The sequence below is a fragment of the Pongo abelii genome, chromosome 21, assembly GCF_028885655.2.
Source record: "Pongo abelii isolate AG06213 chromosome 21, NHGRI_mPonAbe1-v2.0_pri, whole genome shotgun sequence".
NCBI classification, from domain to species: domain Eukaryota; kingdom Metazoa; phylum Chordata; class Mammalia; order Primates; family Hominidae; genus Pongo; species Pongo abelii.
In genome coordinates, this window is record NC_072006.2 from 38,405,005 (window position 1) to 38,431,906 (window position 26,902).

General features: G+C 45.3%; 1 protein-coding gene and 1 pseudogene across 1 annotated transcript in view; one reads left to right on the plus strand and one right to left on the minus strand.

The window, feature by feature from the left end:
- The window catches only part of ASIP (agouti signaling protein), a 66,640-nt gene extending 40,928 nt beyond the window's left edge, over positions 1–25,712 (plus strand). The window contains exons 2-4 of the mRNA XM_009233508.3: positions 16,732–16,901; positions 19,204–19,265; positions 25,357–25,712. Coding sequence (XP_009231783.1) covers positions 16,742–16,901; positions 19,204–19,265; positions 25,357–25,533 — 399 coding nt within the window. The 5' untranslated portion in view covers positions 16,732–16,741 and the 3' untranslated portion in view covers positions 25,534–25,712. The remainder of the gene's footprint in view (positions 1–16,731; positions 16,902–19,203; positions 19,266–25,356) is intronic.
- On the minus strand, positions 2,584–3,226 carry LOC103888789 (density-regulated protein-like; annotated as a pseudogene).
- Positions 25,713–26,902: the final 1,190 nt, after the last annotated feature.

Below are 26,902 nucleotides of genomic sequence, written 5' to 3' on the forward strand. Positions count from 1 at the left end.
CTGTCTACAGAAGATTCAAACCACCCATTAAAATATTATTCAATTTGGCATCTGTTAGGCATAACAATTAGATTAGCCAATTCTGTCACAACAGTGAAATCGGTATGTGTATGTAGATACAGCCCAAGAGATCAAATAATTTTAGTGTTGTTTAGAAGAAATTATTCTGAAAAAATTTTTTTTTTTACACAAGGACAATTTTAATCCTGCATTTTCCTGGAGTAACATCCACTGCTGGCTATCTATGGATTGAAACTGCATTTCCTAAGAAATGTGGAGCACATGTTGATATAGGCACACAGACATCTGCCAGCACCAACAGAATACATATGTAACACATACCAGATAGTCTCGATGCATAAATTTGCTTCACTAGTAATTCTATTTAGTAAAATTCACAGTTAATGCAGAATTTCATTTTTTAATTTTACATCTTTCTAATACTTTACGTTTTTCTAATACTATTTTTTTTTTTTTAAACTCTCTTGCCGGGCACGGTGGCTCACGCCTGTAATCCCAGCACTTTGGAAGGCCGAGGTGGGTGGATCATGAAGTCAGGAGATCGAGACCATCCTGGCTAACACGATGAAACCCCGTCTCTACTAAAAATACAAAAAAATTAACCAGGTGTGGTGGCGGGCGCCTGTAGTCCCAGCTACTCTGGAGGCTGAGGCAGAATGGCGTGAACCCAGGAGGCGGAGCTTGCAGTGAGCGGAGATTGCGCCACTGCACTCCAGCCTGGGCGACAGAGCGAGACTCCGTCTCAAAAACAAACAAACAAACAAACAAAAAAACTCGCATTCAAGATTGTAATTTGCATGACAATAAACAATGGTTTTGTGGGCTCTAAGTTTCTTAGAAGTGTCCGCAGCAATTTAGAACAAACACCACAAGTCTTCCTTCCAATTTGCAGCATCTGATTTAAAGTTTAAATTCATCTAAAGCATCACTAAAACTGTCATTTTCTCTTGTGAGAAGACATGTTTCAATTGCTATTTCCAGGACTATATATTGAGCATGGGTGTACAGTATTTTTAATTGGTTAGCAGAATTTTACTCACATAATTTATAGCCAGAATAAGAACCTCTAGCCTCTCTGAATGGCCTTCCACTCAGAACAATGATGATGATTAATGTCTAAAATGTATCTGAGGTGCCCGCCTTTGACATTACCAAACGTGTTTCCAAGTAATCTTAGAAAATATGATTCCTTAAACATATGCATAATATTCTACCACACAATGTGCCATCACTTGTTTAACCATTTTCCAATTGTTCATTTATAACATTTGCAATTTTTCATTATAAATAATATTGCGATGAATACTTTCATCCATAAGTTTTACGCAAGGCTGGTTATTTCTTCTAATGTCTTCTAATGTCAAAGAAGTGGCTTACTGGTTCAAACAGTGCACATTCATGGTTTTAAGGCTTTTAGTATACTTTACCAAATAATCCAGAATAGCTCGAACAACTCCTACCAGCAGTATGTTATTGTGCCCAAAGGGTGGACTTTGTAACAACAGAGCAAATTCAACCACAGATTTATTAGATTCACACCCATCTCAAAACTGTCACATCAATGAAGCAAAGAGACGTATTACTGGTTAAGAAGCCAAATTCAAATTATTTTAAAAAATCACTCAGCTTTAGATCAGTAAAATAATCAACAAAAATGCTCCACATAAAAAGTCTACCGGGTTTTTCAAAAAATAAAGTTAAAAAGAGAGAAAGAGAAAGTCAGGCCGGGCACAGTGGCTCATGCCTGTAATCCCAGCACTTTGGGAGGCCAAGGTGGGCAAATCACGAGGTCAGGAGTTCGAGACCAGTCTGGCAAACATGGTGAAACCCCATCGCTACTAAAAATACAAAAATTAGCTGGGTGTGGTGGTGGGCACTGTAATCCCAGCTACTCAGGAGACTGAGGCAGGAGAGTCGCTTGAACCCGGGAGGCGGAGGTGGCAGTGAGCTGAGATCACGCCATTGCACTCCAGCCCGGGTGACAGTGCGAGACTCTGTCTCAAAAAAAAAAAAAAAAAAAAAAGAGAGAGAGAGACAAAGAGAAAGTCAGTACCAAATAATGAAATTTTATTTTATTTTTTTAGACAGAGTCTCACTCTGTCACCCAGGCTGGAGTGCAGCAGCAGATCTCGGCTCACTGCAACCTCTGCCTCCCGGGTTCCAGCGATTCTCATGCCTCAGCCTCCTGAGTAGCTGGGACTACAGTTGCACGCCACCATGCCTGGCTAAATTTTGTATTTTTTTTAGTAGAGACGGGGTTTCACCATATTGGCCAGGCTGGTCTCGAACTCCTGACCTCATGATCCACCCACCTTGGCCTCCCAAAGTGCTGGGATTACAGGTGTGAGCCACCGCGCCCAGCAAATGACCAAAATTTTTTATTTTACTAAATCCTATTCATGCATGAGCATGACAGTCTCCCTGTTTATTTGACTTTGGCAATTAAAAAAACAAGCAGCCTTGTACAGAACAGTGAAAATGCCAAGGACGAGGGCAGTCTACAGTTTTACTGTAGAATATATATAAATTCTACAGTAAATATATATATGCATATATAAAGGCCTCTCTCCCTTTGGCCATATCAACTCTCAGTTCGGGCCATTAAATACAGACAAATTTTCAAATTCACTTCTTCTCCAAGATCTTCGATGCTGTCATCATCTACTTCTGGCCATTTTTTCCGAATGACATCAGTTATGTCATCTGTAAAGTCTCCCCAAATAATTTCATCCTCCCCATTACTGAGGCAGCACAGAAGAATTTTTGAACAAAAATCTTTGTGCTTCTTTAAGATCAATTTCAAAAGTTGCAAGGCCACACACTCTTGTCACATATTTCTTCTTTGCTCTAGGAATTTTGGCCATAGTAACCTTTTGTGGTATGGTCTTCTTATTTTTTTTATTTGGCCTCTTCCACCTCTCTTCTGTTTTTTCTTCTCCTCTTCTTCCTCTACTGTTCCTTGACCCTCACTAATTCCAGCTTCTTGTTTGGGTGAATTTTCTACAGTAAATTTTGCAAGTTCATTTAGAAAATTCTTCTCTAACCATTGTCTACAATGAGCAACATCAGGCATATATTCAGAGTACTCTGTGGGTAATGAACAAACTCCACAATAAAGGACTCGAAGTGGGTAATTGGCATCTAACTTGGCACTGTTCCTTGGGTCTCCTTTGCAATCAGCCCCACTGGATTCAGAAATCTCAGCTCACTGCGACCTCTGCCTCTGGGCTCAAGCAATCCTCCCACCTCAGCCTCCTAGGACCACAGGCACATGCCAGCATGCCTGACTAATTTTTTGTATTTTTGGTAGAGATGGGGTTTCGCCATGTTGCCCAGGCTGGTCTTGAATTTCTGACCTCAAGTGATCTGCCCACCTCAGCCTCCCAAAGTGCTGGGATTACAGGCATGAGCCCTTGCGCTGGGCCTTCATCTTTTATATTTTTTACAATTGCAGATAAACTTGAAGCTCCCTTTACTGATTAACTCCAATTCCCACAACTTTTCTGTTTATTTCTTTTCCTCTGTACTTTTCTCCTCTCTCCTTTCCTTTTCTGCCTGTTTTATACTCCTGTCTTTAATTTAAAAATCTAGTGAGTTTAACATTTTATGTTTTTAGTTTTTTTTGTTTTAGTTGTCGTTGTTGTTGGTTCTTTTTTTTTTTTTTTTTTTTTTTAGACAGGGTCTCACTCTATCACCCAGGCTGGAGTGCAGTGGCATGATCATGGCTCACCAGAGCCTCAACCTCCCAGGCTTAGGTGATCCACCTGCCTCATGCTCTCAAGTACCTGGGACTACAGGCATGAGCCAATGTAGCCCACTGTGTTTAACATTGTATATGCCTCTCTCCTAAATAGCTGTTTTTAGAAAAGACTGATTTAAATTGATATTTACCTCACATGGTCCTCAATTGAAACAGGTTTCCATCTTATTATGAAAGCTATGATTATTACATTATATGATGCTTTTTTTTTTTTTTTTGAGACAGAGTCTCCTTCTGTTGCCCAGGCTGGAGTGCAATGGTGTGATCTCGGCTCACTGCAACCTCCGCCTCCCGGGTTCAAGCGATTCTCCTGCCTCAGCCTCCCGAGTAGCTGGGATTACAAGCACATGCCACCACACCCAGCTAATTTTTGTATTTTTAGTAGCGACGGGGTTTCACCATGTTTGCCAGGCTGTCTTTAACTCCTGACCTCGTGATCCACCCACCTCAGCCTCCCAAAGTGCTGGGACTACAGCCATGAGTCACTGCACCCTGCCGATGCTTTTTCTTATATGACTTCTTTTTTGAGACATGGTCTCACTCTGTTCCCCAGACTGGAATGCAGTGGCACAAACACAGCTCACTGCAGCCTTGATCTCCTAGGCTCAAGTGATCCTCCTGCCTCAGCCTCCCAAGATAGCTGAAACTATAGGCATGCACTACCATGCCCAGCTAATTTTTTAAATTTTTGTGGAGATGAGGTCTTGCCATGTTGCCCAGGCTGGTCTCAAACTCCTGGTCTCAAGCAATCTTCCTGACTCCACCTGCCAAAGTGCTGGGATTACAGGCATGAGCCATGGTGCCCTGTCTTGTATGACTTTTAAATTGCCCCTGAAGGCCGGGCACAGTGGCACATGCCTGTAATCCCAGCACTTTGGAAGGCCAAGGAGGGCAGATCGCCTGAGATCAAGAGTTCGAGACCAGCCTGGCCAACATGGTGAAACCCTGTCGCTACTAAAAATAGAAAAATTAGCCTGGCATGGTGATGGGCGCCTGTAATCCCAGCTACTCAGGAGGCTGAGGCAGAAGAATAGCTTGAACCCGGGAGGTGAAGGTTACAGTGAGCCGAGATCGCGCCACTGCACTCCAGCCTGGTGACAGAGCAAGACTCCGTCTAAAAAAAAAAAAAATTGCCTCTGAAGGCATGTCTAGAATTCAAAGATATTTTAAGCTACTTGCAGCATTAGAATGAACTTATGACATCTCAATATTACAACTTTGGGGAAAAACATTCTACTGACTGTCTCAATTCCGGTTATATTAGCTAAAAACTAAAATCACTTTTAAGTTATAGAAATCCCATTACTTAGGCCACAGCTCATTTTCAGTCAAAAACATTATTATTCTTACCAGAGTTAGCTGGAAATCATTGTCTATTTTCAGAAGTCAGATTTATTCTCAGAGGGCAAATCCTCACCATAAAAGAAATATTCAAATCAGGCACGATGGCTCACGCTTGTAATTCCAGCACTTTGGGAGGCCGAGGAGGGAGTGTCTCTTGAGCCCAGAAGTTCAAGACCAGCCTGGGCAACATTGTGAGACCTCACCTCTACTAAAAAAATAATTGGCCTGGCGTGGCGGCTCACACCTGTAGTCTCAGCTGCTTGGGAGGCTGAGGTGGGAGGATTGCTTTAGCCCAGGAGGTCAAGGCTGCAGTGAGCTATGATCTTGCCATTGCCTTCCAGCCTGGGTGACAGAGCAAGGCCCCATCTATAAAAACAGAAAGAAAGAAATATTCAACAGAATATGTTGTAGCCTCTCTGAAGGGGATGCCACTGATTTGGAATAACAGCAAGTCAACGTTAGAAGAGAACTTAAAAATCTAATAATTCATCAGCCTGGGCAACATGGTAAAACCCCATCTCTACCAAAAATGCAAAAAAAAAAAAAAAAATTAGCCAGGTGTGGTGGCACATGCCTGTAGTCCCAGCTACTAGGGAGGCTGAGGTGGGAGAATTGCTTGAACCCTGAAGGCAGAGGTTACAATGAGCTGAGGTGGCACCACTGCACTCCAGCCTGGGTGACAGAGTGAGACCCTGTCTCAAAAAAAAAAATCTAATAATTCAAATGTTTTCTCATACAGATGAAGAAAAAGTTATCCATAGAGAGAAAGTAACTTGCCAGAAGTCACACAGGGAGCTAGTGGCAGGGCTGGGACCAGAACCCAGGTTTTTACATGCTGGTTCATTCTTTGACTCCCCAAACCCATTCCCACCCCCGCCCCCAATCCCCTATCTCCTTGCCTCCACTGAGATATCTGATGCCCAGAGTCTTGGTTAGACGGCTGAAGGTGATGTCTATAAGCAGTCTCATTATTATATGACTTACTGCTGAAACTTTACTGAGTGTAATGTAATGTTTGCCCTAATCCGCAAACTTCTTCATAACCACTGTGTCATATGATCAGTGTCAACTTTCTCAATCTTGTAACCACAGTTGGCTTCATGAGCATGCAGCTCGTGTAGCTGCACCGGGCCTCGTGCTTAAAGGGCCAATGGCTTGGTTTAACGCTCTCCTGTCACCATCTCTTAATTTTTTAACAAGGGGGTCCTACATTTCATTTTTCACAGGGCCGGGCAAATTGTGCCTCAACTCTAGCACCTCCCCCTCCTCCTTTTGTTAGTTACTTGTCTCTCTTCCCTGAAGCACCGAAAGCCATTTAAAGGTAGGGCATCCGTTATTCACATATACAGAACATAAAGTAACTTCATTCAGTTTTTCAGGGCCAGAGAACCCATTATGGACCCAGAGAAAGCTATGGACCCTCTCCCCTGAAAAATCACATATGCACAGTGTCTCACAGACAATTTCGAGGTCAAGAATTCCCTTTTGCTCTATCATTTCCCTTTCTTTCCAAGTATATGCTTTGTTCCAAAAGCCTGATCAAAGGAAAGCCTGCCTTCATCTTAACTAACCTGAATGAGTCTGCTGAAGTCTGCAGCTGCTCCTCCATGCTGGGGCCTAGCTGATACTTCTTGATGTGTGTTCACTGTCCTTCACAGGGATGAGCTTCACCCAGAACCCCCAGGTCTCTGGCCATTGGTGCTTGGCAGGGCTGGTGGAAGCCACTATTATGACTAACTGAGCCCAGACACCTCCCGTCCAATGCCAGCTTGCTGGCTACCCAGACACTCTGGCTGCCTTGACTAGTGACACTAGCAAAGCCCAGGGCAGGCTGTCAGAGTTGTGCCTCATGAACACCTAATATGGTCAGCAGCTGACACTGTTCACTGTCTTCAAGAAGACTGCTTAAACAAACAAACAAAAAATACTAAAACAATGCTAAAATAAAAATTAAAAGGGGAGCCAGGTGCAGTGGTGCCCCTATAGTCCCAGCTACTTGAGTGGCTGAGGCAGGAGGATCACCTAAGGCCAGGAGTTTCAGGCCAGCCTGGGCAACACAGTGAGACCACATCTCAAAAAAATTAAAAAGGCCGAGCGCGGTGGCTCACGCCTGTAATCACAGCACTTTGGGAGGCTGAGGCGGGCGGATCACCTGAGATCAGGAGTTTGAGACCAGCCTGGTCAACATGGTGAAACCCGATCTCTACTAAAAGTACAAAATTAGCCGGGCGTAGTGGTGCATGCCTGTAATCCCAGCTACTCAGGAGGCTGAGATGGAAGAATCGTTTGAACCCGGGAGGTGGAGGTGCCTTTGCCTCTTCTTCTGTTCTCATCTCTCACTACACCTCTGTCCCAGTAGGTACTTACCCATGCCACATGACTGGGAGACTGTAGTCCTTTCCTTTGCTGTGGGGAACAAGGCCTTATCCCTGACGGAGTAAGATACAACACTATCCCCAGTGCTGTCGCTAAGGGGATGCCCTCAGTGCACACTCAGGACGCTGAGTGTACCCTACTCAGGGATGATCTCGACACTGTTGTCTCCTATATTCCCTCAAGCAGAGCTCTTACACATTAGCATACATGTGTGCACACACGTCAGCAAGACTCCTGGGTTACATCAACCAACTGCACTGGACCTGTACAAACCCTCATTGCTGTTACTACTCATGAGGAACACACTCACTGCTATTAATACAATTACAGTGAGCTTGTACAAACTTTCCATGACTTTCCATGCCCTCTTTTCCACAACTTAGTCAGATTCAACCACACTTATGCATTTGTAAATTCTTCAGCTCTTAAGGAAGCATAATAAGTGACCCTTATAAATCTTTCTCTGTGTAACTTTTTTTTTTTTTTGAGACAGAGTCTCACTGTGTTGCCCAGGCTGGAGTGTAGTGGCGTGATGTGAGCTCACTGCAACCTCCACCTCCCAGGTTCACACCATTCTTCCGCCTCAGCCTCCCAGGTAGCTGGGACTACAGGCGCCCACCACCACGCCCGGCTTATTTTTTTTGTAGAGATGGGGTTTCACCATGTTAGCCAGGATGGTCTCAATCTCCTGACCTCGTGATCCACCTGCCTCGGCCTCCCAAAGTGCTGGGATTACAGGCGTGAGCCACCGCACCCAGCCTTCTCTGTGTAACTATTTAAGCTGCCCAATGGCACAATGACGGGGAGGCAAGAATCGGAAATGAGGAATTTGCTATGTTCTGAATGTTTATGCCCTCTCCGATTCAGATGTTGAAATCCTCACTGCCAAGGTGATAATGTAAGGAGGTGGGGCCTTTTGGAGGTGACTAGGTTATGGTGGCAGAGCCCTCATGAATGAGACTAGTGCCTTTACAAAAGAGGCCCAAGGGAAACCCCTTCCACCTTGCGAGATTAGAGAGATGATGGCTGTCTATGAAGAAATAGGCCCTCGCTAGATATTGAATCTGCCTCCACCTTGATCTTGGACTTCCCAGCCTCCAGAACCGTGAGAAATAAATTTCCATTGTTTAGAAACCACCCAGTCTATGATATTTTGTTATAGTCACCTAAATAGACTAAGACAGGATTCATAGAATTTAAGGATAGAAGGTAGATTCTTTCATTCATTTAACACATTTTTGTCAAGTTTCCACTCTGTGCCTCAGACTCTATACTAAGTCATATAGTCCTATCCTCTTATGAAGGGGGCCTGCCCCTCCACACCTGCGGGTATTTCTCGTCAGGTGGGATGAGAGACTGAGAAAAGATATAAGATACAGAGACAAAGTATAGAGAAAGAACAGTGGGCCCAGGGGACCGGCACTCAGTATACAGAGGACCCGCACCAGCACCGGTCTCTGAGTTCCCTCAGTATTTATTGATTATTATTTTTACTATTTTAGTGAGGGGAGTGTAGCAGGGCAACAGGTGGGGAGAAGGTCGGCAGGGAAACATGTGAGCAAAGGAATCAGTATCATGAGTAAGTTCAAGGAAAGGTATTGTGCCTGGATGTGCATGTAGGCTAGATTTATGTTTTTCTTTACCCAAACATCTCAGGGTAGCAAAGAGTAACAGAGCAGTATTGTTGTCAGTATATCTTGCATCTAGCCACTGGGTGGTTTTCTCCTGTCTTAGAATAGAATGAATGGGATTGGTCAGCTGTACACTGAGACATTCCATTCCCAGGGAGGAGCAGGAGACAAATGCCTTCCTCTTATCTCAACTGCATAGAGGGCTCCCTCTTTCACTACTCCCCCTCAGCACAGACCCTTTATGGGTATCGGGTTGGGGGATGGTAAGGTCTTTCCTTTCCCACGAGGCCATATTTCAAGCTGCCTTGGACAATACCCAGGCTTTCTTGGGAAGAGGTCCCTGTGGACATTGTGTCCAGTGCATTGTGTCCCTGGTTAATCGAGAATAGAGAATGTCAATGACTTTTACCAGGTATGCTGCCTGCAAACATATTGTTAACAAGGCACATCCTGCACAGCCCTAAATCCATTAAACTTTGATTCAATGCAGAACATGTTTCTGTGAGCACAGGGTTGGGACTAAAGTTACAGGTTAACAGCATCTCAAAGCAGAAACAATTTTTCTTAGTACAGATCAAAATGGAGTTTCTTATGTCTTCCTTTTTTACATAGACACAGTAACAACCTGATCTCTCTTTCTTTTTTTTTTTTTTAGATGGAGTCTCGCTCTGTTGCCCAGGCTGGAGTGCAGTGGCTCACTGCAAGCTCTGCCTCTCAGGTTCACGCCATTCTCCTGCCTCAGCCTCCCGAGTAGCTGGGGCTACAGGTGCCTGCCACCGCGCCCGGCTAATTTTTTTGTATTTTTAGTAGAGACGGGGTTTCACCGTGTTAGCCAGGATGGTCTTGATCTCCTGATCTCATGATCCGCCTGCCTCAGCCTCCCAAAGTGCTGGGATTACAGGCGTGAGCCACTGCGCCCAGCCTGATCTCTCTTTCTTTTCCCTACACTCTTATTTTTATTTTATTTATTTATTTATTTTTTAGAGACAGAGTCTTGCTCCGTTGCCCAGGCCGGAGTGCAATGGCACAATCTCAGCTCACGGCAACCTCCACCTCCCGGTTCAAGCGATTCTTGGGCTTCAGCCTCCTGAGTAGCTGGGATTATAGGCATGCACCACCAAGCCTGGCTAATTTTTGTATTTTTAATAGAGACGGGGTTTCACCATGTTGGCCAGGCTGGTCTCAAACACCTGGCCTCAAGTGATGCACCCACCTCAGCCTCCCAAAGTGCTGGGCTTACAGGTGTGAGTGCCGGGCCCTTAAAACTGAGAAAGCTGAGACCCAGGTAGACCTAGGGTCACACAGCCATTTAAATGACAGGTTCATCCAGGTGATCTGACTCGTGTGTCTGGATCCTTCTTTTTATCCACCATGCTGAAGAGAAACTCAAGTCCTAAATACAGACGATGAATTTAAAAGGAGAACTGTCATCAGAGATATCACAGATCAAATAACAGTCTTCATCACTGCGGAGCGGAAAGACAGTTGAGAAACCCAGTTACACAGCTACTCATTGCTGTCAGCATTATTGTCCTGTTTTTTTGTTTCGTTTTGTTTCGTTTTGTTTTTTGAGACAGAGTCTTACTCTGTCACCAGCCTGGAGTGCAGTGGCACAATCTTTGCTCACTGCAACCTCTGCCTCCTGGATTCAAGGGATTCTTTTACCTCAGCCTCCCAAGTAGTTGGGATTACAGGCATGCACCACCATGCCCAGCTAATTTTTGTATTTTTAGTAGAGACGAGCTTTCACCATGTTGGTCAGGCTGGTCTCAAACTCCTGACCTCAGGTGATCCACCTGCCTCAGCCTCCCAAAGTGCTGGGATTATAGGTGTGAGCCACAGGGCCCGGCCTAGCATTATTATCCTGTATTAATAGCAGGGAGTGTGTTTCTCTGACGAGTAATAACAGCAACAAGGTCTGTACAGATCCACAAACCTTTACCTGTAATTGCAAAATCCCAACACCCTGAAAAGTATAAGGTTTTGTTCCCCCTTTGGCAACTCATTTGGCAGCAAAATCTGAACTTACCTGAAGACATTTGGCAACAAAACCCGTCCCGAATTCATGTGAATCAATTCATAGTCTGTATTCATCTTGCCTATTATGAAGATCCATGCCTTTTTGCTATAGAAGCATTAATATTTTCATTATAGGGTTCTCCCAGACCACTTATATGTGGTTTAACATAATATATGGATGATACTATTTTTCTAACATTCACAAAGTTCTGAATTCTAAAAAACATCTGACCCCAAGAGTCCTAATACAACTAAACATTATGGACTTGTATTACATTTAGAATATACATATCCCTCCAGAATTGAGGTAAGGAATACTGGTCTTTAACTCTCTCCCTATAATACCCAAATAAGATTTACTCCACTGAGACTTTACCAATCCAAGACTCAGTCCAATTGTATGGTTCTACCAGGAGAACTGTTTTGCTGGGGGTTGGTCTGTTTGTCTTAAACTAACCCCTAGGATTCACTTGTCCTGAATTAGGCTGGGGATTTGACCTGGTGAGATCTCCTGTCTACCCATTGTGTAGTGACTAGTGTTTACATTAGGCTTGTGGCTGCTCTGATGGTGAAGTGAGCTTGTACCTACATTATCAAGTGTTCAGAGCAAGTGATCATTGTGGACTTTGGCCACTCCATGGACATCCAGTCCCATGGATGTTGGCCTCTGGTCATGAGCTGTCCCACTTCCCCTTGGATTTGTGATATTGAACTGGACTGTTGATTCAGCCCCCTCATTCTCAATCCTGTTCCTGGGTCTAAGTTAATCTTCCCCAAACTCCTGCCACCTTTTTCTTTCTTCCTTTCTTTTCTTTTTTGGTATGATCACAGCTCACTGCAGCCTCAACCTCCCAGGTTCAAGCAATCCTCCCTCCCACCTCACCCTCCCAAGAGGCTGGGACCACAGGTGTGTACTATCACACCTGTGGGTGGCAAGCCACGCAGGTGCCAAGGGAAGAGACCGAGGGCACAAGCTGCTCCAGTATAATAAAGAAAATATATAGAATAAGAATAGTTATACTAGAAATAGATTATAGATATGATTATATATGAATATCATTAGTCATTAGTTTGTAGCATTACTCTTTATTCCAATATTATAATAATCTTTGTTCTGCAATTATAACCTAGGAAAAACCAGGCCATACAGAGATAGGAGCTGAAGGGACACGGTGAGAAAGTGACCAGAAGACAAGAGTGAGAGCCCTCTGTTACGCCCGGACAGGGCCACTAGAGGGCTTCCTGGTCTAGCAGTAATGCCAGCACCTGGGAAGGCACCCATTACCTAGTGGACCTTGGTCTAGTGGTAGCATCAGTGCCTGGGGAAGGCACCAGTTACTTAGCAGACCGAGAAAGGGAGTCTCCCTTTCCCCAGGGGAGTTAGAGAAGACTCTGCTCCACCACCTCTTGTGGAAGGCCTGACATCAGTCAGGCCCACCTGCAGCCATCCAGAGGCCTGACCATCTATCTCCCTGTGATGCTGTGCTTCAGCGGTCACGCTCCTGGTCTGCTTTCATGTTCCACCCCGTACACCTGGCTCCGCCTTCTAGATAGGAGTAGCAGAATTAGTGAAAGTACTAAAGTCTTTGAAATGCATAGAAGAAATAATGGCATAAGCTGTCCTCTCTCTCTCTCTCCGCCTCGGCTGCCAAACAGGGAAGGGCCCCCTGTCCGGTGGACACGTGACTCGCGTGACCTTATCTATCACTGGAGATGGCTCACACTCCTTACCCTGCCCCCTTGTCTTGTATCCAATAAATAACAGCGCAGCCAGGCATTTGGGGCCATTACCAGTCTCTGTGCCTTGGTGGTAGTGGTCCCCCGGACCCAGCTGTCTTTTCTTCTATCTCTGTCTTGTGTCTTTATTTCTATGATCTCTTGTCTCCACACACGAGGAGAAAAAGCCCACAGACCCAGTAGGGCTGGACCCTATAACACCCGACTAATTTTTTAAAAATTTTTTGTAGAGATGAGGTCTCTCTATGTTGCCAGGCTAGTCTCACATTCCTAAGCTCAAGGAATCCTCCCCCTGTGGCCTCCTAAAGTGCTGGGATTATAGGTGTGAGCCACCATGCCTGGCCTCTTTTTCTAACTCAGATTTTCTGGCCACTCTCACTTCTTTGCAGAAATTCCCATTACAGTTTTTGGCCCATAAGTATATTATTTATGGTAAGGAAACCCCAAAGACACAAAATAACTACACATACCGCCTTCTAATTAATAACATGCCTCTTGTAACTTGCCTTAATTGAGCTTATTTGTTTTTGTTTTTGAGACAGAGTCTCACTCTGTTGCCCAGGCTGGAGTGCAGTGGTACAATCACGGCTCACTGTAGCCTCAACTTCCTGGGGTCAGGTAATTCTCCCACCTCAGCCACCCGAGTAGCTGGGAACACAGTCTTGTGCCACCACTCCCTGCTAAGAGCCTTTTGTTAATCAGAACTTCCCACAACATTCCACCACATCTCCATCCTTTACTTTCCTTGTTTTTTAAAGTTGCATTTCTTTCTTTCTTTTTCCTTCTTTCTCTCTCTCTTTTTTTTTTTTTTTTTTTGAGACAGTTTCCCTCTTTCACCCAGGCTGGAGTGAAGTGGTACGATCTCAGCTCACTGCAACTTTCTACCCCTGGGTTCAGGCGATTCTCCTGCCTCAGCCTCCTGAGTAGGTGGATTTATAGGCACCTACTCAGGAGGCCACCGCCTGGCTAATTTTTGTATTTTTAGTAGAAATGGGGTTTCGCCATGTTGGCCAGGCTGGTCTTGAACTCCTGACCCCAGGTGATCCATTCGCTTCAGCCTCCCAAAGTGCTGGGATTATAGGCGTGAGCCACCGGCCCAGCCAGGTTGAATTTATTTCTGATTTGCCTTCCTAATTAATACCCATTAAAGCTAGATGCTGTTATTTGAAAAATGGTCTTTTTAGCAACAATCAGAAGCTAAAAATTAAAAACAATATTGCTTTTGGAAGAGATCAATGATACAGAATAAAAATTTTAAATATATATTTAATTTTGTGTAACTAAAATATTATCTAGTTTACAAATATTTCATTTTTCTATTCCAAATGTTACTGTATTGAATCTTTATGAATTCTAGACAACATGATATAAGTTTCAAAACATTATGATAACTATTCATGATGTAATTTTTCCTCTGTATCCACAATCCAAGTTTACCAGTCCCAGCTCTTGTCATATTAGGACCCAGTCCTATACTAAAATAAATCTGAAATCTGATAAATTAATGAGAAATATTATTGGCACATTAGCCTTTTAATAAAGGTCATCAATATCTTTACCTGAAGAAATAGTTGGGCTGGGTGCGGTGGCTCACACCTGCAACCCCAGCACTTTGGGAGGCCAAGGCAGGCAGATCACTTGAGGTCAGGAGTTTGAGAGCAGCTTGGCCAACATGGTGAAACCTTGTCTCTACAAAAAACACAAAAATTAGCCAGGCGTGGTGGTGAGCACCCGTAGTCCCAGCTACTCGGGAGGCTGAGGCAGGAGAATTGCTTGAATCTGAGAGGCAGAGGTTGCAGTAAGCCAAGATCGCACCACTGCACTCCAGCCTGGGCAACAGAGTGAGATTCCATCTTAAAAAAAAAAAAGAAAAGAAAAGAAAGAAAAGAAATAGTTAAGTGCTCCATCAGTTAATGGATATTGATGGAGCAAACATGATGTTCTTGTTCCAATCCATCATGATTCTTACAATCTAGACGGGGTTGGCAAACTTTTTCTGTAAAAGGCCAGATAGTAAATATTTTATGCTTTGTGGATCACATAGGGTCTCTGTTGGATATTCTTTTTTTTTTTAAATAGAATCATTTAAAAATGTAAAAACCATTCTTATCTCCCAGACTGGATAAATGCCATATGAAATGTGGGAAGGGCAAATGAGTACTGTAGTCACTAAGGGCTTTGATGACCATTAACAAATGATAAATAAATAAATGTTTGTATACCAAGCTAAGCACTGTGATCAGTGGGAAAGGACAAGCATCATATGGTGACCAGGAAGCAGCCAAGCTTGGTTGGAATTTATTACTTCCTGTGAGAAAATATAAAGTGGGAAAGGATGGTGGAGAGCCCCTGTCATTGAGGAGTTAATGTCCTAGAAGGGGGATGCCATATATATACACACAAATGAACAAATATGCCTGAGTGGTGGCTCACTTCGGGAGGCTGAGGTGGGAGGATCACTTGAGCCCAGGAGTTCAAGACCAACCTGGGTAATAGAGTGAGCCCTCATCTCTATCAAAAAAAAAAATTTTTTTTTAATTAGCCAGGTGTGTTGGCACATGCCTGTAGTGCCAGCTACTCAGGAGGACGAGATGGGAGGATGGCTTGAGCCTGGGAGGTTGAGACTGCAGTGGCCCAAGATTGTGCCACTGCACTCCAGCCTGGGTGACAGAGTGAGACTCTGTCTCAGAACAAACAACGACAACAGAAAAAAACTATATGAGCTTGAGTTAGAAAATATAGGCCAGGTGCAGTGGCAGTGGCTGGCAGATCACTTGAGGACAGGAGTTCGAGACCAGCCTGGCCAACATGGTGAAACCCCGTCTTTACTAAAAATACAAAAATTAGCCAGGTGTGGTGGTGGGCACCTGTAATCCCAGCTACTCAGGAGGCTAAGGCACGAGAATCGCTTGAACCTGGGAGAAGGAGGTTGCAGTGAGCCAAGATCGTGCCACTGCACTCCAGCATGGCTGACAGAGCAAGACTCTGTCTCAAAAAAAAATAAAAAGAGTTAGAAAATATCAAATGCTTAGCCTGGCCAACGTGATAAAATCCTGTCTCTACAAAAAAATACAAAAATTAGCCTGGCATAGTGATTGGCGCCTGTAGCCCTAGCTACTTGGGAGGCTGAGGCAGGAGAATCACTTGTACCTGGGATGTGGAGGTTGCAGTGAGCCGAGATTGTGCCACTGTACTCCAGCCTGGGTGACAAGAGAGAGACTCCATCTTAAAAAAAAAAAAAAATCCAGCTAGCAAATAAATAAACACATAAATCCAGGGGGCCTATGTCGACAGGTCCATCCTCCTGACACAAACTATACCTGCATTCGTTCTCTCTGGGTTTGGGAATCTAGGGTATGAGCCAACATATATGCTTGTCTGAAGGAGCCACTTACCTCTGCATCTTTCTCACTGAGTCTTAATTTATTAGCCTTATTCTGTGCATCTTAATAAAACCTCTGCTACTGTGAGGCCCTACTGGGGGCCTTTCAACAACTCTGCCCAGGCCTGGGGTCTCCTGGGGCCACAGACATTAAAAAAAAACACAGAAGCAGCCAACACACCACCCTCTGGACAGCAGAGACCAGTGCAATGCATTGCTTTTCTCTTGCTCCAATCTCCTTCTGTTCCTTGTCTTTCTCTCTTCCTCTTCCCATCTCTCTTCTCTCTTCTTCCCTCATCAATTCCCCTTCCCCATCCTAAGCCTTGCTAATCCTCCGGCTCCACCAGGACACTTGCCTAACAGAGTCACAACACCAGCCCAAAGAAGCACAAAGAAAGCAGGAAGGCCTCTTACCATTACCCCTGACCCACCCACCTGACCACCTTCTCTGTCCCACTCAGGCCTCCTAGGATGGATGTCACCCGCCTACTCCTGGCCACCCTGCTGGTCTTCCTCTGCTTCTTCACTGCTGACAGCCACCTGCCACCTGAGGAGAAGCTCCGAGATGACAGGAGCCTGAGAAGCAACTCCTCTGTGAACCTACTGGATTTCCCTTCTGTCTCTATTGTGGGTAAGTCACCTAGCCTCTGGGCTCTGGCCCAGGAGAGGGGCTGCAGGAGATCAAGCATGCTTCCCAGGGTGCTACCAGGATCCACCACCATGGTCATGGCTCCTTCTTGCTCGTTCCATGAAATAATCCTGGGAGAATAGTATGTCCCTTGACTCGTTTGGTTTGGGAAAGCTCTGCATGCCACCAATCTAATATGCGGCTTAGCATATGGTAGAGGCTCTGAAAGGCCTGAAGTTAAGACACTTGGTGAACTTTGTTTAACTTAGCATTTCTGAAACTTAATGAATCACAGAACTCCTGTCAACAGTAACAAACTTCAGGAAATGCTCCAGAACATATGCAAGTCTGGGATGGACCAGTCCTATCACATCAGGGTTGGGAATGACGGCTCAGGGGAAAATATGAGGGGCACTAGAGCCTGGCATTGGAGATCTGGTTTGACTTCACCTGATAATAATCATAGACATACTGTGTGGTAGGCACTGTGAGGTGAGTATGGTCTTTATTCATATTTCACGGTTGAGGAACTTGAGGCTTAGGAGAATTAAGTAACTAGCATGGATCACACAGTTTTTAACTGGCACAGCCAGAATTCAAAATCAGGTACTTAACTCCAGAACCTGAGCTCAAAACTAATATCCCTTACTACCTTGGCTTTTGCTAGGAAAAGAGGATATTTGAGGCTGGGTGAGGTGGCTCACACCTGTAACCCCAGCACTTTGGGAAGCTGGAGGCATGAGGATTGTTTGAGCCTAGGAGTTCAAGACCAGACTGAGCGACATAGGGAGACCCCGTCTCTACAGAAAAATTTAAAAACTAGCAAGGCACGTGGCATGCACCTGTAATCCCAGCACTTTGGTTGGCTGAGGCGGGCAGATCTCTTGAGCTCAGGTGTTCAAGACCAGCCTGGTCAACAGGGTGAAACCCCGTCTCTACCAAAAATACAAAAATTAACCAGGCATGGTAGCATATGCCTGTAGTCCTAGCTACTTGGGAGGCTGAGGCAGGAGGATCACTTGAGCCCAGGAGTTTCAGCCTACAATGAGCCATGACTGTGCCACTGCACTCCGGCCTGGGTGACAGAGTGAGACCCTGTCTCAAAAACAAACAAACAAAAACTAGCCGGGAATGGTGGTGCATGCCTATGGTTCCAACTATTTGGGAGGCTGAGGCAGGAGGATTGCTTGAACCCAGGAGGTCGAGGCTGCAGTGAGCTATAATCACACCATTGCACTCCAGCCTGGGTGACAGAGATACCCTGTCTCAAAAAAGAATTTTTTTAATAAATAAATAATCGGCCAGGCACAGTGGCTCACACCGATAATCCCAGCACTTCGGGTGGCCAAGGTGGGCAGATCACCTGAGGTCAAAAGTTCGACAACAGCCTGGCCAACATGGCAAAACCCCATCCCTACTAAAAATACAAAAATTAACCAGGTGTGGTGGTGCATGCCTGTAATCCCAGCTACTTGGGACGCTGAGACAGGAAAATCACTTGAACCCAGGAGGCAGAGGTTACAGTGAGCTGAGATCGTACCACTGCACTCCAGCCTGGGCAACAGAGTGAGACTCTGTCTCAAAAGAAAAAAAAAGAAGAAGAAGAAAGAAAGAAAAGAGGATATTCTACACATATCAGACAGGGAAGTGGAGGAACATCAACATTTATTGATCTTCAGTGTAACAGACTTTTCACTTTATAAACAGACTTCATTTATCCTCAAGACAATACTGCAAGGCAGATATTATGGAACCTTTTTTGCAGATGAAAAAACTGAGTCTCATGGAGGATAAGTAAGTTACCCACAGCCACATAGTCATTATATTGGCAGAGTCAGGATTCAAATCAGGTCCTCCTGGCTCCAGAGCTCTCAAGAATGGAAAATAGGAAACACAGGTGCATCTGTGTACAAGACAGGAGTCCATTTTCTGGGTATCACAATGTTCCTGTGCCTGCCACAATGGAGATGAAGGAAAGGGCACCGGGGGTGGCTCTGGGTGACGCAAGCTCACTTAGGTCGAGGGACCAGGCCCCACAAGAGCACCACAGGCAGATCCCAGTGCCTGCTTGGATTTCCCATTTGCCTTCCCTCAGAGGACACGTTGCTATCAGTGCCTGGCTCCAGGTCAGCAGCTGGGCTAACAAGAACCTACTGGCTTGAGTCCTACAGTGTGACTCATCTGGCACACTTCTTCTCCTCTCCCTGGCCTTGTGACTTCCCAAGCCCCCTCTGCCCCTCTCACTTCACTGCAGCTCAACGTCCCCAGAAACATGTGACTTTGCTCCTTCTGTCTCTCTTTGAAGCACTGAACAAGAAATCCAAACAGATCAGCAGAAAAGAAGCAGAAAAGAAGAGATCTTCTAAGGTAAGGGCAGGGAAGTTCTGGGAGTTCTCATTGTTGGGGTGAGACTGGACTTAAAGAAGGAGGACCCCCAAGCTCTGGCTAGGAACTAAATGAAAGATTTTTCAGGCCTATATTAACAAAAGAAACCGAAAGCTACTAAAGACTTCCTGGCTTGAGCTCTGAGCCAGACACCCACAGAAGCCCAGGGAGCTGAAGTCCACTGAGCAAAATAAATTACAAAAAGCAGCTTCCTCTACTAGTTAGCCTCTGCCTGAAATTTCACCATCACTCATACTTTTGGATGAATGTGGTGTTTCCCAAACCTCAGTCATTTCAGAACCACATTTACAACTTTTGCCATATCTGAGTTCCACCTATTTATTTAACATATTTATTTAAAATTAAAACTTAGGCTGGATGCGGTGGCTCACGCCTGTAATCCCAGCACTTTGGGAGGCCAAGGTGGGTGAATCACCTGAGGTCAGGAGTTCGAGACTAGCCTGGCCAACATGGTGAAACCACGTCTCTACTAAAAATACAAAAATTAGCCAGGCGTGGTGGTGGGCACCTGTAATCCCAGCTACTTGGGAGGCTGAGGCAGGAGAATTGCTTGTACCCGGGAGGTGGAGGTTGCAGTGAGCTTGAGCCATTGCACTCCAGCCTGGTGACAAGAGTGAAACTCTGTCTCAAAACAACAACAACAAAAAATTAAAACTTAAAAAATGCAGTTGACTCTTGAACAACACGTGTTTGAACTCATGGGTCCACTTATACATTGATTATTTTATGTCTTTTTTTTTTTTTTTTTTTTGAGATGGAGTTTTCGCTCTCGTTGCCCGGGCCAGAGTTCGGTGGCGTGATCTTGGCTCACTGCAACCTTCACCTGGCGAGTTCAAGCGATTCTCATGCCTCAGCCTCCTGAGTAGCTGGAATTACAGGCACATGCCACCATGCCCAGCTAATGTTTTTGTATTTTTAGTAGAGATGAGGTTTCGCCAAGTTTGTCAGGCTGGTCTCGAACTCCTGACCTCAGGTGATCCACCTGCTTCAGCCTACCAAAGTGCTGGGATTACAGGGGTGAGCCACCATGCCCAGCCGATTTTTTAAATTGGAAAATATTTTTGAAGATTGACAATTAGAAAAAACAGGTGAATCTTGTTACCTAGAAATATTTTAAAAAATGAAAAAAAGTATGTCATTAATGCATAAAATATATGTAGATACTAGTCTATTTTATCACTTGCTACCATACAATATACATAAATCTATTATAAAAAATTAAAATTTCCCAAAACATATGCACACACAGACAGTACATACCATTCAAAATAGAAAGAAAATAACCAAATGTAAAGATGCAGTACTAAATCATAACTGTGTAAACAACTGCAGTACATACCGTACTACCATCATAATTGTGAAGCTACCTCCTGTTGCCATTGCGGAGTGCTCAGGTGTTGCGAGTACGTGCTTACAACGTTCTGTGAGCTAATCATCTCTGCACAAGGAGTCTCACCAGTAAATCACTTATTGCAGTAAAATGTGATCCCTCAAGGTTCTCGTGTATTTTTGAATGTGCTTAATGCAATATTGTAAACCTTGAGTAGTACCAAGGGACCCATACTAGGTGCTGCTAGTGATTCTGGAAGTGTTCCCAAGAAGCAGAGAAGAGTCATGACATTACAAGAAAAAGTAGCTTGAATTGCTTGATTGATATTATAGGTTGAGGTCTGCAGCTTTGGTTGCTTACTATTTCAGACAGACAATACACCTTGTAAACAGATGAAGTAAACTTACGGTATCAATAAATACAGTATAGTACTGTAAATGTATTTTCACTTCCTTATATTTTCTTTTCTTATAATCAATCTCTACTTATCCAATAATTTTCTTAATAATATTTTTTTTTCCCTAGCTTACTTGATTTTTTTTTTTTTTTTTTTTTTTTTAGAGATGGGGTGTTGCTCTGTCACTCAGGCTGGAGTGCAGTGGCACCATCTCAGCTCATTGCAGCCTGAACCTCCCAGGCTCAAGCGATCCTCCTGCCTCAGCCCCACAAGCAGCTAGGACTACCAGTGTGCACCACCATGACTGGCAGATTTTTGTATTTTTAGTAGAGACGAGGTTTTGCCGTTTTGCCCGGGGTGGTCTCAAATTCCTGAGTTCAGGCAATCTGCTGCTTCTGTCTCCTAAACTGCTGGGATTACATGCATGAGCCACCATGCCCAGCCAGTTTACTTGATTATAAGAGTACAGTATATAATACATATAACATAAAAAGATGTGTTAATCCACAGTTTATGTTATCAGTAAGGCTTCCTTCTGGCCAAAAGTAGGCTATTAGTAGTTAAGTTTTTGAGGAGTCAAAAATAATATGAGGGCCAGGCACGGTGGCTCACACCTATAATCCCAGCACTTTGGGAGGTTGAGGTGGGCAGATCATTTGAGTCCAGGAATTCAAGACCAGCCTGAGCAACATGATGAAACCTCATCTCTACAAAAAATTTAAAAAATTAACTGGGTATGGTGGTGTGCTCCTGTAGTCCCAGATACTCAGGAGGCTGAGGTAGGAGAATCACGAGCCTGGGATATCGAGGCTACAGTGACTGTGATCGTACCACTGCACTCCAGCCTGGGCAACAGAATAAGACCCTGTCTCAAAGAAAAAAGGATTTTTGACTGTGTGTAAAGAGTTTGTGCCCCTAACCCCTGCATTGTTCAAGAGTCAACTGTATATAATGATAGAAAACTAGTATCACTTACCATAAATAGAAGGTAACTATAAAAATAAGTAAAGTTGGCTGGGCACAGTGGCTCACACCTGTAATCCCAGCACTTTGGGAGGCCAAGGAGGGTGGATCACCTCACTCAGGTCAGGAATTTAAGACCAGTCTGACCAACACGGTGAAACCCCACCTCTACTAAGAATACAAAAAATTAGCTGGGTATGGTGGTGCGTGCCTGTAATCCCAGCTACTCAGGAGGCTGAGGCAGGAGAATCACTTGAACCTAGGAGGTGGAGGTGGCGGTGAGCCAAGATCGCACCACTGCACTCCAGCCTGGGCGACAGAGCAAGACTCTGTCTGAAAAAAAAAAAAGGAGGGGGGGAGTTAAAACATTGTTAATGAATTCTGGATGAATGGATAGTATTGCCTACCAAAGGCTCTAAATTTGAGGCCTAAATCTCTGTGTTAAAAGGCATAATGGCCAGGCGCAGTGGCTCATGCCTGTAATCCCAGCACTTTGGGAGGCTGAAGTGGGCGGATCACAAGGTCAGGAGATCAAGACCATCCCGGCTAACACAGTGAAACCCCGTCTCTACTAAAAATACAAAAATTAGCCGGGCGTGGTGGCAGTCGCCTGTAGTCCCAGCTACTCGGGAGGCTGAGGCAGGAGAATGGCGTGAACCCGGGAGGCGGAGCTTGCAGTGAGCCAAGATCGCGCCACTGCACTCCAGCCTGGGCGACAGAGCGAGACTCCGTCTCAAAAATAAAATAAAATAAAACAAAAAATAAAAGGCAGATTAGGCCAGGCATGGTGGCTCATAACTGTAATCCCAGCACTTTGGGAGGCTGAGGCAGGCAGATCACCTGAGGTTAAGAGTTCAAGACCAGCCTGGCCAACATGGTGAAACCCCGTCTCTACTAAAAATACAAAAATTAGCTGGGCATGGTGGTACACGCCTGTAATCCCAGCTACCTCGGAGACTGAGGCAGGAGAATCACTGGAACCCGGGAGATGAAGGTTGCAGTGAGCCGAGATGGCACCAGTACACTCCAGCCTGGGTGACACAGCAAGACTCCATCTCAAAAACAAACAAACAAATAAAAAAAAAAAAGGCAGATTAGAAAGTGTTAGAAAGGCACTAAGGACACGTTAGCACCAAATTGACCCTTTCAAGTTGAAAAAAAGTTGAAAAAAGAATCCTTTCTCATTGTATAATTCAGGGTCATTTAACATTCACGTACCACCTAAAATCATACCACCATTAACACAGGTTCCCACTTTGGGAAATACTGGACTGAGGCATTGCTGAAATACACACCTTATTCCTGTCTCAGCGTGCCTCAGTTTATCATATCAACTGTAACCAGAGCAAGGAGCACTGGATAAGGTATTAGGAGGTAGGTAGGATCTGGCACTGTGTGATCTTGAAAGTCCCTGCTCTTTTCTAGGCCTATTTTGTTGGCTGTAAAGTAAACAAGCAAGATGAGATTATTGACAGATAAAAATATATAACTGACAAATATATTTATATGCTAAGCACTGGGAACGCAGCAGTGAATAAGAAAGATATATCTTATCCCTGGTCTCATGGAGTTTACATTCTTGTGGAGAAAACAGGTGAACAGCATGTAAATCAATAAATAGGTAAATAAATTCAGATGTTAAAGAGTACGAAGAAATTACAGCACGGTAATGAGAGTGAAGGGAAGAGCGGTCTGAGAAGGCCTCTGTAAGGAAGTAGCATTTAAATAGACTGAAAAACTCAGTAACCTAGAGCAGCAGCGTCCAATAGAAATACAATGTGAGGCCAGGCGCAGGGGCTCACGGCTGTAATCTCAGCACTTTGGGAGGGCGACAAGAGTGAAACTGGCTCTCAAAAAAAAAAAAAAAAAAGAACTGTGATGTGAGCTACATAATTTTAAATTTGCTTATAGCCCCTTTTTTTTTTTTTTTTTTTTTTGAGACGGAGTTTTTCTCTTGTTGCCCAGGCTGGAGTGCAATGGCGCGATCTCGGCTCACAGCAACCTCCACCTCCCCGGTTCAAACAATTCTCCTGCCTCAGCCTCCCGAGTAGCTGGGATTACAGATGTGCCACCACGCCGGGCTAATTTTTGTATTTTTAGTAGAGACAGGCTTCTCCCATGTCGGTCAGGCTGGTCCCAAACTCCGGAGCTCAGGTGATCCGCCGGCCTAGGCCTCCCAAAGTGCTGGGATTATAGGCATCAGCCACCACACCCAGTTGATAACCATATTAAAAAAAAAAAAGGTGCAATTAATTGTAATATTTTATTTAACCCAGTGTATTCAAAATGTTAACATTTCAATATGTGATTAATTTAAAAAGTTATTGAAATAATTTATTCTTTTTGTTGTGCTAAATCTTTGAAATCTGGTGCATAGTTTACAGTACAGCACGTCTCATTCCAATGCTCAGTTTTGACAAGCATGAAATGTAGTTCTAACTAAAAAGTTGTGTTTAAGGAGAAAAATATTTTTATATTGCTTCAGTTTTACATTTTAATTTAAATTAAAATTAAATTTGAAAATTTAGTTTCTAGGTTGCACTAGACACATCTCACTTACTCAGTAGCCACAGATGACCAGTGGCTACATGTATCGAAGGTACAAAAACCAGTGGCTATTTCCTTCCCAGGAAAGGAAGCAGCAAGCTATGGCAGCAGTGTCCAAGACAGCTCCTGCTGGGTTCCTGCAGCAGGAACTCACCTGCTGCGTTCCGTGCACAGCGGGGCAGCGAAGTTAACATGGGTCGGAGAAGCAAGCAAGGGCCAAATCTCCAAGGCCAAAAGAAAGTTCATGTTTCATTTTAAGTTCAGACAGAAACCACTTAGGCTGGGCGCGGTGGCTCACGCCTGTAATGTAAACCCAGCACTTTGGGAGGCCGAGGCAGGCAGATCACTTTAGCTCAGGAGTTTGAGACCAACCTGGACAATAAGTGAGATCCCGTCTATAAAAAAATAGAAAATAAAATAAAAATAAATTTAGCCAAGCGTGGTGGTGCGCACATGTGGTCCCAGCTACTTGGGAGGCTGAAGTGGCAGAATCGCCTGAGCCCAGGAGATCGAGATTGCAGTGAGCCGAGATCGCGCCACTGCAGTCCAGCCTGGGTGACAGAGTGAAACCCTGTGTTTAAAAAAAAAAAAAAAACACTAGGGAGAAGAGGGCCAGGGCCCGGCAAGAGCCAGGTAAGTCTGGATGGGGATGGAGGTGAGGGAATCTGACTGGGGGAGCGGGCGGTGGGCGGTGGGCAAGCGGGTGGGGAAACCTCTGGTCCGGGATCTCCCTAGCCCGAGGAGCTCCCAGGCAGAGATGAGGAAGCGAGGGGTGGGCGTGGCCGGCTCATAAAGCCCTGGCGTTTCCCACGCAGAAGGAGGCTTCGATGAAGACAGTGGCGCGGCCCCGGACCCCCCTATCTGCGCCCTGCGTGGCCACCCGCAACAGCTGCAAGCCGCCAGCACCCGCCTGCTGCGACCCGTGCGCCTCCTGCCAGTGCCGCTTCTTCCGCAGCGCCTGCTCCTGCCGCGTGCTCAGCCTCAACTGCTGAGCGCCCCCACTCCCGGCCGCGAGCGGGCAAGGCTTCGGGGACGCGGGGCGCTTCTCGGGCGGGTGATCCCTAGCAGGGCGGCTTCCCAGGGCTGAAGGCGGGCGGAGGTTCCAGGAGGTGGGACTTCAGGGACACCTGGCTTGGGCTAAAATCGAAATACAATATATATATAGGCTGCTCGAAGGTGTGCGGCTGTTTCTGTAAAGGTCCGGAAAGTTCTCGGTCCCTTCGCCACGGAGTCCCGCGGACTGCGCACGCGCTGCTCTCCTGGGGCTCGGGAAACCCGGGCGTCCCAGCCTCACAGCTGCACTCCCAGTCACCGCTGATCCCGACCTGGGGGTTAGGAACGAGGCTACCCCCTGCCTTTAAACCTGGGAACACCCGAGGCTGCCTCCAAAACCAGGAAATCCAGACCGGCCAGGCAGAAAGGAACCGCCTTTCAGTCTCACACATTTCCTCCTAGGTGCACCCCTCTCCCCAGGAAAACGGAAAGAAAGAAAGAGGCCAGGCGCGGTTGCTCACGCCTGTAATCCCAGCACTTTGGGAGGCCGAGGCGGGCGGATCTCCTGAGGTCTAGAGATCGAGACCATCCTGACCAATATGGAGAAACCCCGTCTCTACAAAAAATACAAAATTAGCTGGGTGTGGTGGCGCATGCGGTAAATCTCAGCTACTCGGGAGGCTGAGGCAGGAGAATCGCTTGAACCCGGGAGGCGGAGGTTGCAGTGAGCTGAGATCACGCCGTTGCACTCCAGCCTGGGCAACAAGAGCGAAACTCTGTCTTAAAAAAAAGAACAAGAAAGAAAGAAATCCGAAATCCGAGGCTGGACAATCACTTGAGGCCAGAAGTTCAAGACCAGCCTGGGCTAGGTAGTGAGACTCCCCGCCACCCACCGGTCTGTACAAAAAATTTTAAAAATTAGCCGGGTGTGGTGGCGTGCACCGGTAGTCCCAGCTACTCAGGCAGCTAAGACAGGAGAATCACTTGAGCCCTGGAGTTGGAGGCCGCAGTGAGCTATGATCACACCACTGCACTCCAGACTTGGCAACAGAGTGAAACTCTGGTTAAAAAAAAAAAAAAGAAAAGGAAATAATCATTCCTGTTCTTGTTATAAATCCATGGTAGTGTCCTGTTCCCTCTCTGTTCCTTAACACAGGAAACACACACACACACCCCCACACAGGAAAGCTGCCAGATGCTTGTTTTGTTTTCTGTCATTTAGGCTGCAGTCCTACAGGGCAAGAACCTTTTGTTCCTTGTACCACAGTTGTGGCTGCGTAAATGTCATATTGGGAAGATACCGCAGTCACTCCTCCTGTTTTCCAGACACTGTTCACCAAGCAGGCACCATTTCGCCCCCAGGGGTGA